This window comes from Abramis brama (assembly GCF_963993115.1).
Source record: "Abramis brama genome assembly, chromosome: 20".
NCBI classification, from domain to species: Eukaryota; Metazoa; Chordata; class Actinopteri; order Cypriniformes; family Leuciscidae; genus Abramis; species Abramis brama.
Genome location: NC_139982.1, coordinates 24,576,295 through 24,595,928, shown reverse-complemented (window position 1 = coordinate 24,595,928; position 19,634 = coordinate 24,576,295). Strand labels below are relative to the sequence as shown.

At 37.8% G+C, this 19,634-nt stretch overlaps 1 protein-coding gene across 2 annotated transcripts in view; it reads right to left on the bottom strand.

Moving 5' to 3' along the window:
- The window catches only part of smpd3 (sphingomyelin phosphodiesterase 3), a 42,668-nt gene that overhangs the window by 21,251 nt on the left and 1,783 nt on the right, over window positions 1–19,634 (bottom strand). The window contains exons 1-2 of one of the 2 annotated variants that reach the window (XM_084094169.1): window positions 4,157–4,406; window positions 390–2,100 (exon numbers count right to left, since the gene is read on the bottom strand). In XM_084094169.1, the coding sequence (XP_083950295.1) occupies window positions 390–1,799 (1,410 nt within the window). In that variant the 5' untranslated portion in view covers window positions 1,800–2,100; window positions 4,157–4,406. Of the gene's footprint in view, window positions 1–389; window positions 2,101–4,156; window positions 4,407–19,634 lie in introns of those variants that run through there. The other variant, XM_084094170.1, reaches the window with a different exon arrangement.

Below are 19,634 nucleotides of genomic sequence, written 5' to 3'. Positions count from 1 at the left end.
CAAACCACAAGTCCAACTCTAGACACATGCCATGAAACGTTCAAGAACTGGAACAAGCCCTAATGTCTCATTTCAATATCCATCACATGCATCAAATGATTTAAAGCAGGTATAAAAATTGACAATCAGAATGAATTGTTTGAATATAAATGATAACTTTTAGAGATCCCTTTACATTGCAGGTCTTGGGATGCAGTTAATCAAGTTGAAAGCTCCACATGCAATTTACATCAAGGTAGGGTGTAGCATAAATCAACAGAAGTTAAAAAGAATAAATACATTATCCTGGATAAAAAAAAAAATGCAAAGATTTCAATCAAGGCAAATGGCTTAACATTTTACATGCTAAGTCTAAATAAAGCCATAATAAAGAAGTATAAGAAGCTCACCTTGGCAAAAAGAACTCCTTTAGCAGCCAGAGCATCCTCGCTGCGCCCATTGGGGAAGCATTCATAATGGGCATCCAAAATAGGGTAGCGACTGGCCAACAGAAGCCCGCTGTTCAAGAACTTGAACCGTGAGCAACAGCCTTTCCAGCCATAGCGTCCCACATCGCTCAGCACAAAGGGAAAATAACGGTGCAGCTGCCTCCTGAGCCTGTCTGCAGCCCGCCTGTCGAAGACTTCTTGTAGACAAAGGAAGTCCAGGTTGGCTGGGAAAAAGGCAGAGATCTCATGGTCAAAGCCGTCATCGCCGTGACGGCGCTTGCGCCCAATCGGTCTTTTGAAGACTGAGGTGCGGTGTTGTGAAAGGGTGTTGTTGGGGGATATGCCTCCATCGGCTGCGTGGAAGCGAACCAGGGATTCCCGAGAGGCTGTGCGGCTTTCTAGGCTACCCGTATCCCCGTCCCCGGTCTGATGGTTTCCTTTTTCATCCTCGGTTGGCTCAGAATCAGGTGAGGTGATGCTGATTTGCACTCCAGCCGGATGGAGAGGACAGTCGTCTGAGTTCTGGATGATGTTGCTATGTACTGGACACTCACCAGAGGACTCTGGGTCTGCAAACTGGTGGATAGCACAATCAGGAGCATGGTCTTCTGCATTGGAGTGGAGAGGACACTCTGAGGAATTCTGGGCTTCAGTGCTGTGGATTGGGCAATCCGAGCTTGTACCTCCTGATGGGTGAACGGGGCACTCATTTAAGGCCTCAGTCTCAGTTTCAGTGGTGACAACAGGCTCTGGACGATGGTCCAAAGAAGAGGTGCGGCGGAAGCCCTGAGTGGCCAAGCTGCAGAAGGATACCGCACTAATTGAAGTATTGGTGGGCGAATCAATATATATCTTGATCTGGGGTCTGCTGGCACCATTACGGATCCGCTTGCCCACTTCCCGAGCTCGGCGTTGAGTGTCCGCGAGGTTGTTGAAGCGTGCAAGTGAGTCTGGCAGCAGGCAAACATTGGCACTGCCAAAGCAAAAGCTGCGACCCTGTGGACGCCACTCAGCAAGTGCCGCCCCGGTTCCAGCCGATGCTCCCTGCTCGGCACCATGCTTGTCTGGTTTCTGGTGAGAGTAGATGTAGGGGTTCCTGATGGTCTGCAGTGGGGCCCACAAGAGGAAGCCAATGAAGGCGAAGGGTAAGGATGCCAGTAACAGCACCAGGTAGAGCGGTGTAGAGATCAGGACCCCGAGTGCCAGAAAAGAGCAGGGATCCTGGGAGCGTCTACGTTTCTCCAGTGATGTTGCTACACAGGAGGCCAATAACCGGTCCAACAGCCAGTAGCAAGGGAAAACAAAGGCCCACGACAGACGGCTCAGAAAGCTGAGGAAGGCACTGGGGTAGGGAGAGGTGTGCAAGACCATTTCTGGCTCACCTTATAGACCAACTCCCGAAAAAAAAAAAAAAACAGTACAAAAAAGAACTACAAAGTTAACCCGCCCCCCTGTGGTGGGAAGAGGTACACTACATGGTTCTTGGGTCCTTCGCTATGTCCGACATTGAATATGGGATATATGGGGCCACGTGCCCAGCCTTTTCCCTCCTTGGTGGGGGTCTGCAATGCTAGAGTCTCCTAAAGAATCTGTTCATGGTGATGACAAAAAAACCCTCCTGAGATCCAGAATATTCCAGGCGCGGAAAGGGGAGGCCTCGTCAGTGCAGAGCCTGCAGACAACCAAAGGGAGGGGGAAACAGAATACACAGGCAATCAGGTGAAAGTAGGGGATAATGTGCAATCAACAAATTGGATCCCAGTAAAAATTCAAACGTTTCAGGAATCATGATGAAGAATAAATAAATCATTTCTCTTTCACAGAACGCAGAGTGTCAGGTCACCAAATGTAGCCTGCTATGTAAGAAAGTTTTTTTTTTTTTGGCTGCTAATATGCTTCATTAACATCTGTTTCGAATTGGTCTTGGAAAAATATGTAATTTAAATTATTTCTTATTGTTTGTAAATAAAATAGAATTAAAAACTCATATGAAAAACAATTGACCTTATACATGTTGATTATTCAAACTGTGCAACCACATGGGATTCTTTTTAGAAAAGAGGTCTGCCAGATGTGGCTTATTATCTGAATGACCTACTGATTTTAACAAAGAAGAAATTAGGATAATTACCATTTAAAAAGCTACCACTGCACAGGTGTCACTGTAAAATATGATAACTAAGTCCCTTTGCAGATTGATGGTGATTTTGTGGCTGTTGCTCATGAAATAAACAGGAAGAAACAGGCACATACAAACAAATGGAGTGGACGATGAGGAATATTAGACCGCAACCTCACAGAGAGACAATTACAGTGATAAAAAATTATCTTGAAAAATTATTTTCTGTCTTTGTCACAATTAAATTTGCCTTGTTCCTAAACAATGAACTCAGTGAGCTGTTGCAGTTCTTTTTCTTTAAGCACTTCATTCAGTATGAAATTGATGTTAAATATAATTAATATAAATATAATTAAACACAGAGTGCAATGGAGCTAAATACATAAGGAAAAATGTTTAATATGCTTTTTAACCCCTTCAACTAGGGCATTTGTACCCCTTATACTATTTGGTATTTATTCACCTTCAACAAAGCTAAAAATCATAAACAAGCCTTTCATCTTAAAAAAAATGTCATAAATGTAAAATATTCTCATTAAATACATAAATCTCAAAATGTATTAAATCTCAAAAACATCTCTTTTCTCATTATAGCATGCAGTGAAATCATGGATCAGGACCTTTTCACAGTGCACAAACAGATGTTAAGGAAAGAATTTGAAACTGAAAAGTGTCTTTTACTCCTGTTACAGCTGGTATGGAGCAGATATACAATGATGATCTCCAGAACTATAAACCATAAACTAAATCAAAGACATGAACCAAAACATAAACCATGAGCTTGACTAGACAATGAACTATGCCAGGTGCATGTCTAACATTGAACAGCGTAGCATACTTTAATCCACGACAAGGAAACATAGAAAACATGGGGATTCCGAAAAAGTGTTCATGTCCTCGTAGATTACAACTTGTAAACTAAACATTTTCGGAGAGCTCTGACTTGTACCAAGTCATTTATAAGTCATATACGTGACAACCACCTGCTGCACCTCAATTATTATAATTAATTATTTCAACAATTCTAAAATATCCAAGTGGAGGGCATAAACTAATACAAAATGCATAAATTAATATTTGCTTTAAAAGCAGCCATTGTGATTTTAAAACTTAGCTGCCTTTTTATGTTGAGATGGTGGTTGCCTTTTTGTGGCAGATGCTCCTAGTCTGACCTAAATGATCAAAGATTTACCAGACCAAAGTATGTCAATCTTTGACACGACCAGGAAATGCATGTTACTGGTGTGGGTTTATAATTACAATGACAGCCGCTGATGTCAAGAGACAAAATAATGAATATGGAAAGACACGATCACAAGTCTCTGACGTCCACTTGTTTACGAGTCGAGAATTAACATCATATTTGCCTGTCATATTGTTACTATATAATAAATTCACAATAGATAAAATCAAGTTCCATGCCACATTATGGAAATAATATGGGTTGTGAACACCGTTTCACCTTTCTCACACAAAGTTCTCTAAAAATACTCCTAAAGCTAAGGCACAGATTAAAAGTCAATGTCCCACATGTATTTTACTCTATAAACATACAGACGTTATAACACAGAGCATCACGTACAAGTAATCCCTTTGCATCCACACTCACCTCATCTGCACAAACACCCAATCTGTGGAATAATAATTTCGAGGGTTTTATCCATCACTGCCGCCTAATCTGCACTGCTCCGTTGTGCCGGCTGCATAGTGGCCTAGACGTGTGGAAAAAGCTCATAATTTTTTCAGAAAGGGCTGATTTTGAAAGTCCGCAGCGAGTACAGGAAAGTATTTGAGCCGTCTGACACACGGCCGTCGGTGCTTGAGAACAGGAAAAGGAAGAGTGTAGCAAATGAACGTGTGGTACTTTGCAGCTGTGCATGCTGTATACATGCGCATTACCACACAAACACACACACATGTTTGAGGGGGGTTAAGCGATTGTGTCTTTAGGTTAAGCTTGACTACTGCTGAGCAGTTTTCAGGTCGCAACGCAAAGCTTACAAAGGGAATCTGGTGCAAAAACAATGTCCTCAACTCTTCACAGATTCTCAAAGAAGGTCCTGCTGTTATTTTGCCCCTAAACAGTGCTGCCATACAAGACACACATACTTAACCCACAAAATAATACACACTCAAATCTTCACTGTAACTGACGGATTAATATATATAAACCTATCAGTCCCCAGTTCGATGATCTGAGCCAGCCCAGAGGAACATTTTATTGCGCAAAGATTGCTCTTTAATTGCTCAGAAGACATTAGATCCCTTTGATGCTTGGACTGGGACTGGGATATATGAGCTGCCCTGTGAACATGCAAGATTACTGACAGAAAGTTCCGAAACAAAGAATCTGACACCAATCTAATTTACGTAATTCAGTAATATGTCAGATGTCACATAATTTGAATATTTTCTGTCATTCCATAAAAAATACCTTCAGCAATTTTAAGGATTAAATTAACGTAGACAGCATAGCTCATATAATTTTGGTATTTTGTATAATTTGATGAAAAATTTTCATAACAGTGATATTTTAATATTATTTACATACTATTACTGTATTTAAAATATTTTTAATTAGCGGGGTTTTTTGCTTTGTCATTAGTTCCTGCTTTTTAAAATATTTCTATTTAGATTTAACTTTCATTTTAATATTATTTACATACTATTATAGTATTTATTCATATTTTGAATTAGATTTTATTTTCATATTATCAGTTTGAATTTTAATTTTAGTTTAAGCTTCAGTCATTAGATTAGTTTCAGTTTTTTAATATTTCTATTTAGCTTTAATTTTTTAATTTTTAATTTTTTTTTTTACTTCAGCTTGTTTTTTAGTTAGTTGCCAAAACAAATTTTCTTTCTAATCTTCTTTTTTTCTATGTTTTTTTTTTTTTGGTTTAAGTTTTTAAACCAAATATTAATATCTAATATTTAGATGATACGTCTCTCTTGATGTAATTCTTTCTTTGCTCTCCATCTAATTAACTGATGTCTAGAAAAATAATCAAGATTTTTACAGAGATTCTCTTTTCTTTACTCTTTGTGTAATGTTGAAACAATTCTCATTGTGTTCAGGAGACTATTGTGATTTTCATCAACCCAGCCACTGCTCCGTGTGTTTACATTAAGTGTATGCACTTAAATGTTTTGTGTGCCTTCAATATCTTGCCTTCGAGAGTCAATATTGCTCCAGGACAGACCAGAAGCCTGATAATCAAGGCAATAAACTAAATGAATGCAAACACCAATGGAAAGTCTGTTACCTAACACTTTGTTTAGAAAGCCTCAACTATAGATCTGTTTAAACACGAATCCTTCACCTTCTAATCAATACTGATCACAACTTTCCCCATGAGTAAAGAGAGAGACACTGAGAAATGTCACGTCGATGACTGTGACTGTTTACCAGTGAATATAAATATATATACATAGAATTAGTTCTGTACAAGACAAGCACATTCTGTTATTAAAGGATTAGTTCAATTATCACTTCCCTGATCATTTACTCACCCCTATGTCATCCAAGATGTTTATGTCTTTCTTTCTTCAGTCGAAAAGAAATTAAGGTTTTTCTCCATATAGTGGACTTCTAGTCACTATACAATATGTTACTTCAAGAACATGTAGGTTCACCCCAAAACCAAAAGGATTTTTTTACTAAACTAAAACTATTAAAAAGAGTCTTCCTCAAGGTTGATAAAATTTAGAAAATTTAGAAAATAAATGTGATATGGTTACTGTCTAGGTTTTATGTGCATAAAAAGTAAATAAAAAAAAAGAGAAAATAATTAAAATAAAAAAGAAATTTATACATTTAAAATAAAACAATAAAATAAATAGAAAATATTAAAATAAAATAAAAATAGACATGATCTATGAAATTATGTGTTGTTCCTCTAAGAATGCATATGAAAACTGCTGTATGAATGTGCATGTTCAAGTGTTGGCCTTCCTGTGAACTCATATCACTGATTAATTTGTTTGTGTGCATATGTGTTTGTGTGTGGACAGGTCTCGATGTTTTTTGTGTGCATGAAGTGCTGATTTTGTATCTGGTAACTTTAGAGATCAGTGCAAACTCATCAGCCACTTTGTGCCACTTTCCTATTGGTTCATTATTAATGGACCACAGGAAGAGAGATATAGCCATAAAGGAAGAAAGAGACAGCATTAACCGCAAAGGCCTGAAACATGATCCATACAGATAATTTACTTCATACTTTCATAGAATCAACAAGGATAGCATAATGAAACATATTGCGACATACGCAAAAGCCCTGAGATGCTCCTATCACTTTTATGTCATGGTTGATTTATCTCATCTTTTAATTTCCTGTGGAACTTGGCCATTGCTTATTCTTGACTAGTGTGTGTGTGTGTGTGTGTGTGTGTGTGTGTGCACCAGAGCGAGCGACTGACACTGCACTGAGCACACTCAGGGGAGTTTGTTGCCATGGCGACACTGCACTCACTCATGAACAGTATTGCTGTTGTCTATCAGTCTGGTCAATGCGCCTTTAGTATGACACACACCCACATACAAACACAAACATATTATTTAATCTACACTTATCTGTACTTCATATGTACCCTAGTGGTCTAAACAGAATAAAGGTAAAGTCTTCAAGCAAAATAAAAAAATTTAATGAAATGAAATTAACTAAAATAAAAAAAATAAAGAATGAAAAATAAAGAATAATAAAATAAAAAAGTTGGTTACCCTTCCATCAAAGAGATTTCTCCCATATGCAAAGCAAATTAAACATTAATTTGTCTACAAATTTTCATTCTTCAAGTAGTCTTTTAAATCAAGTCAAGTCACCTTTAGTTTTATAGCGCTTTTTACAATACAGATAGTTTCAAAGCAGCTTCATAAACAGCCCTCGGCTGTGCACCAGAGTAAGCGAATCTTCTGGAAAAAAAAATGAAATCATATATATATATTTAAAAAAAAAAAAAATGCTCTGTTCATTTATAAATAAATGTTGTAACTTTTATTAATAAGATTTATGTACAAGTGAAATATAAACAAATATTTTAAACATAAAAACAGACAATAATATTTATATATTTAACAGGTGTGTTCACTATAAAAACATATACAGCATATGAATGTCTCATAAGGAACACATCAAGTTATATTTTAACCACAATTTTTGTGTGCAAACATAATAAATATCTTAAAAAGAGCAGGTTAATGTATTGTCTAGTAATATCCAGATAATACACATTGTGTATTGACAAAACATGTGAATGTTGTTCTAAAGTTTCGGTAATATATGTTTACTATCGTAGTAGATACTAAACTGTAATCGACGTATAGATAGCAAATGGCTTTCTGGCCTACACTTAATATAATTTTAAAAACGGCATAGGACTGACGAGGGACAGCAATCACCAGGCAAGTGTCTTCAAATCCCATGATGACAACACTTGCTGTATGCAGGGTGTTAATGAAGCTAGTGTTATTTTCACTCATTTAAGCCGTAGACATTACACAATTTAAATGAGACAAGGAAATTCCAGCCGAAGCATTGCCTCTCTTGAGTATTCTCATGCTCAAATATAAGCTAATTGCAGTTGAAGAATGTTTGTAATATAATTTAATCCATCAACAGATCAAATGGCATTCCCGCTGCGTGGTAGATAAAAGCTCATTTCAGATGCTAATCAATGTGACACCTTTGTGGAGGGATTATGACCGTCAGATCCTCAATAATCCATCATTAATCAATTCATGTGTAATCCTTATCAATCTGACAATCGAGAGCTGTTTCAACAACAAACCTCCTACTGGAGGTTTAATTGTGATAATACATTTGAACTATTTAAGAAAAAAATTGAGGGACGCTTCATAGGTAGCTACGGTGTTTTGAGTGTTTTTAACACATTGTTATGTGGTTTCTATGGTATTCTAGATGGTTGATAATAATTTATTTTTATATACTAAAAGTATACATTTAATAAATAAATGTGTTTTTAATACTAATAAAACCACGATTTTATACTAACAAATAGACACAATGCTAAAAAGAAAAAAATATATAACTTAAAATATGATAAAATAAAAAAACATAACATAAAACATCTCGTTACTTAACTGTAATCCTGTTCCCAGAAAAAGCTGAACAAGATGCTGCGTCCTCACATTGGGAAAACATCTTTGTTTGACCGGTTGTGAAACATGTGTGCAAACAGCAAAAACCTGGCTTTAAATAACCTCTGACGATAACGTCATTGGAATGCGCTCTTGAGAGGCTATAAATGGACGTGACACGGGTACGCCTTCAGGTTATCACTTTTCTGAAGAGACGTCTGGACACGCCCCCAGTGTGGCACTGAGGCGCAGCATCTCGTTCCCACTTTAACAGGGAACATGGTTACAGTCAAGTAACCCGAGACGTTCCCTTTCAAAAGCTACTCTTGATGATGCGTACTCATAAGCATGGGAACTAGAATATCAACGCCACCGCATTGGGAAGTGTCTGGACCCCTCAAGGTTGTGTAGTGTGTGCTCACAAACACTGGAGAGGTCTCAGACATGAGTTTGGGATGTCGACTCAAGGACATGTAAATAAAATCTCAAGGACAGATATAAAGTCTTGATTGTTAGCATCTTGACCTTGCATGTTCTGAGAGAACGGTTCAAACAGCGAAGTTCTAAAATCGGATGTAACCCCCATCTTTTTTGGGAACCAGAAAGTTCCGACTGTAGTAGCCTGACTCTCTCTGAACATGTTCAATGGCCCCTTTGCCCAGAAGAGTTTGTAGCTCTTGTGACAGTCCCACAGTAGTGGAGACAATGCCGGTGAAACATGGAGGGCAGTGCGCACACTGTATTCTGTAACCTTTTTCTGTTGTTTTTAGTAGAGTAGAGATACGAGCCAAGTAGAGATACCTGGCACACTCTCACAGTTCTGGGTGCAATACTTTTTCTTTGCGGAGATGATTGTCCTCAAATACGGCCTCTTTTTAGGCTTTTTTTTTAGCGTGGCGAGCCAGTCCCCAGTCTTTATTAGGGGGAGCGCAACTCGCCACACTCTGCTTCTGGGCCTCCCTCCGCTTAGAAGCCGGACCAAGTTTGGGCTGGGTGGCGCGACAGCCCCTCTGTTTGAGTACGGCAGGGAAGAAATTTCACAAAGGTCTCCTCATGCCTCTTCCCCTACCGGAACCTGCTGAGTTGTCAAACAGTCCAGAAGGTGAGAGAGTGGCATCAAGCTGGAACACTCTGTCCCTGTCTTTGATGCCCGTGAGGTTCAGCCACAGATGCCTCTCCATGGCGACCAAAGCCGACATAGACCGGTCAATCCATCTGCTTAGATGCCTGGAGAGACAGATCTGTGGCCCTTTGGAGTTCTAAGAAGGCCTCCTCATCAATGGTCCGCCACATACTCAGATCTTTTGCAGGTTTTTAGCAGCCCGCTGATTAAAACGCTTTCCCCACCAGCATAGAAGTTGTTCTGCATGACTTGGTGGGAAGCGTAGGCTTTTTCAATGATGATAAGCTCCCAGGGGAGAGATAGCCCGTGAGCTTCTCTTCAACCTGAGCCATCATTGTATAACCACGTGCCCTTGCATCCACAATAGTTGGATAAGTTAAGAAGGCACAAAGATTTGTTATGGTTTCCCCCATGAACAAGTTAACTCGTCATGGAGGTCTTTGAAGAAGCAGAGAGACCATCGCTCAGGTCACTCTCTTTTGTCACTGGACAGAAATCTATTGTCTAACTTTGAATGCTTGGGGGTCTCTTGTTCCTGTGGCCAGTCCAGTTGTAACCTTGGCCACTGCATGAGTCACCACCTTGAGTAACTCCTCTTGTGCTCGAAACACATCTCGCCAGAAACAAGAGATACAGTGTCCTCCGTCCGGTCCAAAGAAGTGCCGGGCCACGCTTCAGAAGCGGGCGCGAGTACATCCTGATCTGGAGAGAGAACCAGTGAAAGGGAAGGACTCGTCTCCTGCTTCTCAGCCAGGTCAACTTCACGAGCCCCACGATTTTAGCGTGGGGGCTTGCCCATGAAAATAGGTGAGATGAGCACGAAGCACTTTAATAGAGAACAGCTCACAAGTGCTCGCAGTCACCATGCGCGAACACAAGGGCTGCATGCTCTTCCCCCAAGCACTCAAAGCAGAAATCATGCGTATCGTAATCAGGGATGGGCTGTGAACACGGAGGCACGCATCTCCTGATTGGGAAACACGGAAAAGTTTACATTTTCTGTTTTTCGCTCTCAGAAAATTCTGCACACTGACAGAGAGGAACCACACACATACACACACACAATGCGGTCCCTGAAGACAAAGAAATCAGAAGGCGTACCTGTTTCACGTCAATTTATAGTCTCTCATGAGCGCACATTCTAATGACGTCATCGTCAGAGGTTATTTAAAGCCAAGTTCTTGCCGTGTTTGCTAGCTTTTGAAAGGGAACAACAATTTTATAAAAATTAAAACAAGATAAAAATAAAATGAATTCATGCAATTGTTATCTTAAAAGAGCAACTTTTGTTGAGGCAAGACTTGTTCTATCACCCCTTTCATTAGTTTAACGCTCAACTATCCCTGAATTTTAAAGCAGTTTAATGCAGGGAACTGGAAATGATCATTGCGATTAACGGTTCTCCAAAGAGCAGCAGTTAACTCAAGTCTGATTGTGCCACGATTTCCATTCTGCGGGAAGCGACCATTACTCACCCAGACTCCCTGACACCTGGTTACACAAGGTGATGAGTGCTTTTACTGTGTGGGCGCTTGTGAGATTGAGTGGCATCCAGGGGCAAGACAGACAGAGAGTGTTTGAGTGAAGTGCGTAGGATGGCAGAGGAGAGCCAAGGTGCTATTAGATATGGCTGTGCTAGTTTTTTCTCACTGTTCATTTCTTGTGATTTGTGTATGAATGTACTGTACAGTAGGGTACAACACTCTGAAACCACATTGAAAATATGGTGTTTTTATTTACAAATCCTCAAAATAAACAACATGAGAGAATTCTGACCAAAATTAAAGTTTATGATCTAAAATGAACAAGAAATATTTAAGATTATACACTATTTCTAGGTCACAAATCAAAATGTAAGCAGATTTGTGACTATGTTAAGTCCTTTGTACAAAAGGTCAAAACCACAGAGCAGCTGCTCTTAAACATATTACAATCATGCTGGATAACATGGACCATCAGGTTTTGAAAAACGAATTAAAATTAATTTGCAAAATTAATTCAAATGCCTAATCATTTTAATATCAATATTTAAAATAAAAAATAAAATATTTTAAATATATTTTTATGTAATAAAAAAAAAATGTTTTTCTACTTTCATTCAAATTGTTAATTAAAAAATAAAAATATATTTTAATATATTCAATTAATATAAATAAACGACCAAATATCAAATTAGAAAAAAGAAAGTCAAGCATTTTTTTCTAGTGGTCTCATGCCGAGCCTATTGTACTTGTGTGTTTGTCTTTGAATGAATTAAAGCTCCTGTGCACAGATCCTTCGGTTTGTGGAATGACGGCAGAGGATTATGATGATGATTCAGTATTACCCATCATGCTCTTGGGCAGTGGCCCATATGCCCCCCCCCCCCATCTCTACAGGGTGCTTGCTCTAAATATACTCTCAAATCTAGATCATGCTGGATCAATACTCTGCTACACACACAAGCACACACTTTCCACTAAATGTATCATACTGTGTTTACTGGAGGAACAATTCCTCTATGATATTTTCTCTGTGGTCATTTAACCTGCTTCTCCTCCTCTAGCCTCCCCCCAACCCCCATCTTACATCTCTCTCTCAGTCTCGTTCGCTTTTTCCATCTGTATGCGTGACCCTAAGTGATCCACACAAATACAAATTGCTTTTAGACTTGTGGCTGAATACAAAGACAACTTGCAAATCAATAAACCCTGACCTGCCTTCGAAAGCACACATGTAAGCAAATGAAACACTTTTGTACAAACACACACAGACACACACACACAAATACAACATAATGCATCACAAGTTCAAGGCCATACTCTCTCGAGGAACAAATAGAGATCTGTGTTGTGAATTCAATTGATTGGCTTGACAACCACTGACATGTGTCTATGTTTTTCTCTCTGTTTTGCCAGTATATTTAATGTGGTCAAAGGTATTTTGAAGACAGATTGAAAATCGAGTACAGTCAACATATCATCCAAACATGCATAGTAAGGGAAAACAAGCCACAATCAAGCATGGCATCCAAATGTTCCTCATCTCTGATGCAAATGAGTCATTTGCTTACTTTATTCTTTCAATATTTTTTCCACAAAATGAGAAGCTATAACACAGAAATGGTATTCTGATTTCTCACTGATAACAATAGCCAATTAATCTTATGACTGAAAACCTGTTTGATAACAATTATGTATCTCTTTTGTTTGGTTTGTTAAAAAAAAACTGTTAAATCTCAATTCTGAAATGTTATATGCTTAACATAATACATCAAAACAATAGACAAAGATTGAGAAAATACAGCACTTTTGGCATAACCTGGCATAAAAAATGCCCATTTTTGGCTTATGCAATGCCAGCCAAATCAGACCAATAATTAAAATGAAAAAAAATAAAGATTAAAAATAAATAAATAAATAAAAAAGTCTAATATTGGCACCAATATCAGAGCACCAATGTGCATCATTACTTTTATATTCAGGTAAATGTTCAGGTTAAACATCCTGCACTACATAACATATGTTTGACTGTCAGTGGTAGTATCATAGTTTAATGATGTTATCATATTTTACCATAATTATAATATATATTCACATTAATTACTGTACTGTGGTATTTATACAACATATTACTGTCATACTGCCATATTACATATAAAAACAGGATAGTATTGCCATGGTACATAAATAACAATAATGAAATAAAATATAAAACATGCAATACCAATAATGCTATCTGAGGAGCAGAAATAATTTTGCTATATTTGATACAATTTAAACAGTGAATAGGATGTACACAAAATATCTGAATTTAATTTAACACCCTAAATAAATAACTATGCATAGACGAGACTGCTGGAAAATTTCACAACAGACACCAGGCTGTTAATCGGACAAGACAATAATCTAAGAATAGCCTGAGTCTAATCTGCCTGGGCTGAAATATTGGCCTATAACTACTTTGTGGTTCCTCAGTGTCTCAGTGAGTCCATCATGTGTTTGAGACAGTCAGAGTTGATGTGTCTACATGAGAGCACCTGATCCTTCATGTCTTATTACATCACAGCCAGAACAGATGAACAGAACGAGACAGGCACGGCCCAGAGCTCCAGCAGAGGACGGGAGGGGTGGAAAGGGGGGCGGCATTGTCAGAGCGAACTCAAGCATACGAGAACTGAGTTGCCAGGGAAACCGCCCTAAAAACCAAACGCCACCTCTCAGGCAAAGGAAACAGATGTGAACGGTAGGTCATAAGCGGCAGAAAGAGAGAGAGAGGGTGTCTTCTGTTCTTTTGCTGATCATAACAAGTTCTGTGAAAGCCTATAAGCACCTACGACACCCTCTCCTGCTGCCTGGCACCGCAGCAGCCCACATTAACATCCATACGTCTCTGATGTGTAGAGTTGCTACTTGTTTATAATAGCAGGGGACCATCAAGCTTAATTACACAGAGACACACACACTTGCCTTTAACTTGCCTTTGCCATACACATACAGTGGCCAAAAAAGTGGGCCCTTTTAAAACCCTCCTATTTAAAATCAATGTGAATTTTTGTCTGCAACTCATTTTAATTATGTAATCTGATATATTTACAAACAAAAGAGTAGTGTTGTCAAAAAGTACCGACTTGGTGGCGAAGTCTAAAAAATGTGACGATACCTGCATTACCCGCTAGCATTTTGAGCGCTGTTGAACGGATCCTTAAACACCTCTGATTGGCCATTGTGTTGACCCGCTCAACATATATGTCTCTGATTGGCTACAATGATCAACGCTTCAAAAACATGTTGTCTTCACCGAACGCTTACACAGATATGCACTGGAGCGTTTGAAAGCAGGCATATATATTAGGGATCCGCTGATAGATGCCTGCTTTTAAACGCTCCCAAGCATGTCAATTTTAATTTAATGTATATATTTATACATATTTATATTGCTCAAACTTAACACCAAACAGTTGAAGGGCCCCATTGACTTCCATATATGTGGAAAAAACAACAACTTGAGGGTGAGTAAATGATGACAGAATTTTCATTTTTTGGTGAACTATCTAAATAAAACATTTGCTTCACAGTTATGTTAAAATCCTACCTTGTAAAATGTTTATTACATAATGTCGAAAAATAACTACATAACCATAAAGGTGATATTACAAATCAGACACTTGTGAATGAAGTTTGAATGAATATGTATCAGCATCAGCCATTAACGAAAGCCATTAACAAACAAAACCGACCCCCCAGAAATGATCAAATGACTTTGACACTAGCACACATTTCCAACCCCAACCTGCACACATGCACATCTCTTCACCAGAAAAGCCTCTCATCTGTTTCGAGGTCAGCTCATGTCCTGCAGGTAATGACAGACCTCATCCCTGTGCCGTCAGGGCCCTGACGGAAAGAGCAGGGTGCATCAGGGTGGTTCCCAACTAAAGCGCCCTCTGTAATCTACCAGCAGCCATGGCCTTAAGCGAATACACCCACAACCAGCGTCTCTCAGCCGGGCTGAGACTCTTAACTGGAGGTTCTCCCATAACCACAGCCCTAAAATAGGGACGGAGCCAGAGTTAGAAAGAGCAAACGCAAAGCATGGGTCCTAATCACACACTCCAGCTACAACCATGTCAAACACAGTTATCTCCATCTATACACGTGCTTCCCACAATTATTATCATTATCATTATCACATAGCTAAAGCGATCCTATATCAAAATAACATATCACTTCACCAAATGCCTGTCAATCCATTAATGGATGGATGGCTAGGTAGTGTTAAACCAGAGCTGAGCACACCGATGTTCTATAAATGACCTACAAGGACACACACACAATCGTATTGTGCTGCTCTGGCAGATTAACTGAACAAAAACCAAATCCTTCTCTCTCGTTGCATTCATATTTCCCTGTGTACCAGCGGAGGACATCTAATCTCTTCATGTTAATGCAGTCTGTTCACAGAGCACTGCCAACATCAGCCAGCACACACATACACACACACAGGAGAGAAGCCTGGCTCAGGAATGGTAAGGTAAATATTGTTCTTTAGACCGATTTAAAGGGATAGTTCACATAAAAAATTAAATTCTGCCATAATTTACTCACTGTGTGACTTTCTACTGTACAACACAAAGGGAGAATTCATTGCACTTTTACATGCAGTTTCAGTGAATGGACAATGAAGATTCAAAAAGTTTGCAAAATCACTGTTATATATCATAGCAAATACATAGCAAATATTAAGTCTCTTCCAGTGACCCTAAGATTTAAATAGATAAGCACATTTGTAAAATGTATGCTCTATCACGGCACTGTGCATGTACACAAGGTATTTTTTTATTCCAGTTAAGAAAGTAGTCAGATTGAAAGGTTTACATGGCTAAAATCTTCCCTTTAAAGTGATTATTTAAGATCTACACCACCCATTTCAATCAGATCAAAATTGGATTTGAATTGAGCTCAACAGGATTGATCGATGAAGGTTTTTCAGTCCGATTGAGCAATCAATCTGATTATTGTCAATGTACAGCATGGAGTGAGTTAATCTCAAGAACCGAATCAGTGAAATTTGTGAGTGAATCAGTTGAACTGATTTTGTGAATCAAATCAGCTGACTCAAAAGAAAAAGAATTTGGTGTGTTACAGCGATATAGTGTGGCTATGGAATATTGCACACAATTCATACGAACCATGCTTATATACTTTTATGATGTTAATGAAACAGAAATGCATGGATAGGCATCAGCATCAAACTGGTTTTGTGAATCAAATCAGCTGACTCAAATGACCAATTAGTTGAATAAGACATTGCAGATTGATTATCGGCTTGAATTTTGTGTGTGTTTACCGCACAGCACTATTATATGGCATCAGGATGTTTTGGATTATCGAAGTGTACAGACCATATAAATAAATATATATACAGTATAATATATAAAACTTTTAGGATGTTTATGAAACAACAACAAAAATTCTTATAATAAGAATTTAATAATTTTGTGAATGAATCAATTCACCTGGTTTTGTGATTCAAATCAGCTGATTCAAGTGAGTGATTCGGACACTGCATCTTGATTATCCGCTTGAATTTGTCTGTTTTCCTCACACTGAGCTATCGTATGGCTTCAGGATGTTTTGGAAAGTCGAGCAAGAGTCATACAGACTACGTTTATGGTACTTTTATGATGTGTTTGCATCCTATGTGAAGTTTGAAACCCACAATGGCATGTAAAAGAGAAACCAGCACAGTCTAAATATCTTCTTTTCTGGGAAAGAAAGTCATACAGAATAGAACAACATGAGGGTGAGTAAATGACAACAATTTTAATTTCTGCATGAACTATCCCTTTAAAATCTTGTGTATCAATGTAGAAGTTTAAGCATGTATTTTTTTTTTAGATATTTGGCCACTAAATTTCCATGTGCAAACATTGCTTTAGTCCCTCACAGCATGAGAAAACATGAGCAAACCTCACACAGAATGGATTCACTGTGCCTGCCGTGTCATTCAGCACTCAAAAGAATCCTTGAAATTCAGCACAGTGTTTGAATGAGGCTGAACAAGCTGTGGCCAAAACTCACAGATTCACACACACATACACACATGCACCCTTGTGCTATACCTGCCCTATTTCTGGCCCAGCACTCCCCTAGTGTGACGTCTGTTGACCTGTAGCAAAACTAAAGACCTGTCCTAAAAATAGACTGCCACATCACTATCACAATCCACCCTGCTGCTACACAGGATTGTTGTTGATGTTTTCCGTATTCCCATGTACAGTATAGGCCATTATGTTATTCGTATCTGAGCATGCTTTATGTTTGATAATAGTATATTTGTTCTATGTTTATTTTATCCTTTTTGTTTTCAGTGCAATGTTTCTGGACAATGTGTTTGGTATTTAACATGGTGTCTCTTTAAGAGAATAGGATGGTGACGTTTGGAGGATGTAGTATTTAAGCCATTAGGGGGCATAACTTCCTTTGTGATCAGCTGTGGAAGCACATGATTTTCCTACCATGTCTTTTTGTTTCTGTTGTCGAATAAATCAGTTTTTGGTTAAGAAACAAGAAGATGCATGTAGATACTTTACTGACACAGGTTTTCACAAAACCATGGAATTTACAGTCAAGACTGAGGAAAATAACACGATTAATTGTGCTTTATTCTGCACTTAAAACCCCACTGTATTATATTAATAATACAACCCAGTTTTGCAAAAAACTATACAAAACATTGCATAGGAAGTGCACTGACATTTAAAAAAGCCAATTACAGTATTCTTTTTTTAAAAAGTGATATTAAGAATAAAACTAAAATTCACTACGCCACAACAGTAACAAACCTTGTTCTCCTTCATACAAAGTAACACAAATGGTCTCAAACAAAACTCTTAAATGCAATTAAAAGATTGTACAGCATGATCCATGCAAACTTTGGCAAATTCAGCGACTAGTTGTTCTCGAACACAAGCCATCTGACACGAGATCTGAGCAAATCCAGCCAGTATCGCTGAATCAAAACGACTCCAGAGATGCCAGAGCGACAGTAGTCACGCTTTACATTCATGATCAAGATAAAACACAAAATAAGAAAGTAATAGAAAAACAGATGGAGATCATCTATATATGGAGGATTATTCAAATAGAGGAACTTCTCTGTTTCCTAAGATGATTTTAGGAATTTAAGTCCTGTATTTGCTCTGCAGCAGCAGCAGTGTAGCAGATCTATTACACCAAGACCAAACATATGAACATTGTCATATACCATGCCAAACACTCCGAGAGTTGTCATGACAGAAATGCTTTTGTCAGCCTGCATTATTTCAACTTATTTTTTAAATCATATTGAACCATATAATTCCAGCTAAAAAACTGCATTACGTATGATTCTGCAAATGCTCTCAAGCTCAAATATTTGAATATGTATGCATTTTTTGCAATAAACATTAAATATATTGTTTCTAAATGTATATTATCAATATCTTGAAATCAATAGATTTATATTCCTCCATCGTGTTTAATTCAATTACTTCATTCGCAACGCTTTTGGTTCTTTACCCCATTAAAGCCGTCAAGTTGTGCCTTTTCTTTTTGTCGGATTTTCAAATACATTTACTTCAAATAAAATGTTGTAATGTTGTGATTCTATAATAAATGTATAAAATCAGTTACATTTTGAGAATTCATTTTTTCAATTAATTTAGCACTTATGTGCGAAATTTGTTTGGTTTTGATTTGTTTTATAAAAAAAGATTCCCAATATTGCTGTCATTAGCATCACGTCAAGAATGGAAAACAATTCCCTTTTTTACACATTTTAATTAAAACCCATTCCATTTCTTTTCATTTTTAGGATAAGGTTCAATGTTAACTGACTGCATTAGCAAATTGAAGGCATATCTACAACTATATGTATCCAACTCGCTCCAAAAACGTAAAAAATTATTACCATTCAAATCGACAAATCACACTTGAAGGTTGACCAGGATATGATAAATGTATCTTTTATCCTAAGTATTCAGAAGTGTCACTAACTGAAGAATCATCCACATTTGGTTTACATGAGTCAAGTCAAGTCAAGTCATCTTCATTTATATAGCGCTTTTAACAATGTAGATTGTTTCAAAGCAGTTTTACAGAGATAAACGTATAATTTTTGGTAACAGAGATTGTTTTGGCTTTGTAGCGGTTCTTTAATAAAGTTATTTTCCAGCTAAAGTTAGTTTTGATTGATTTGCTTCTGTCGCAACGGTCATTTGTTATTAAATTTTATCCTCATGTATTAATTTTACATGAGGATAAAAATGAATAGTTGCTAAACAGAATAATGGAAAAAGGAGAGTTTGAAATAATTTGTCCTGTGAGACACTGAAACAAAATC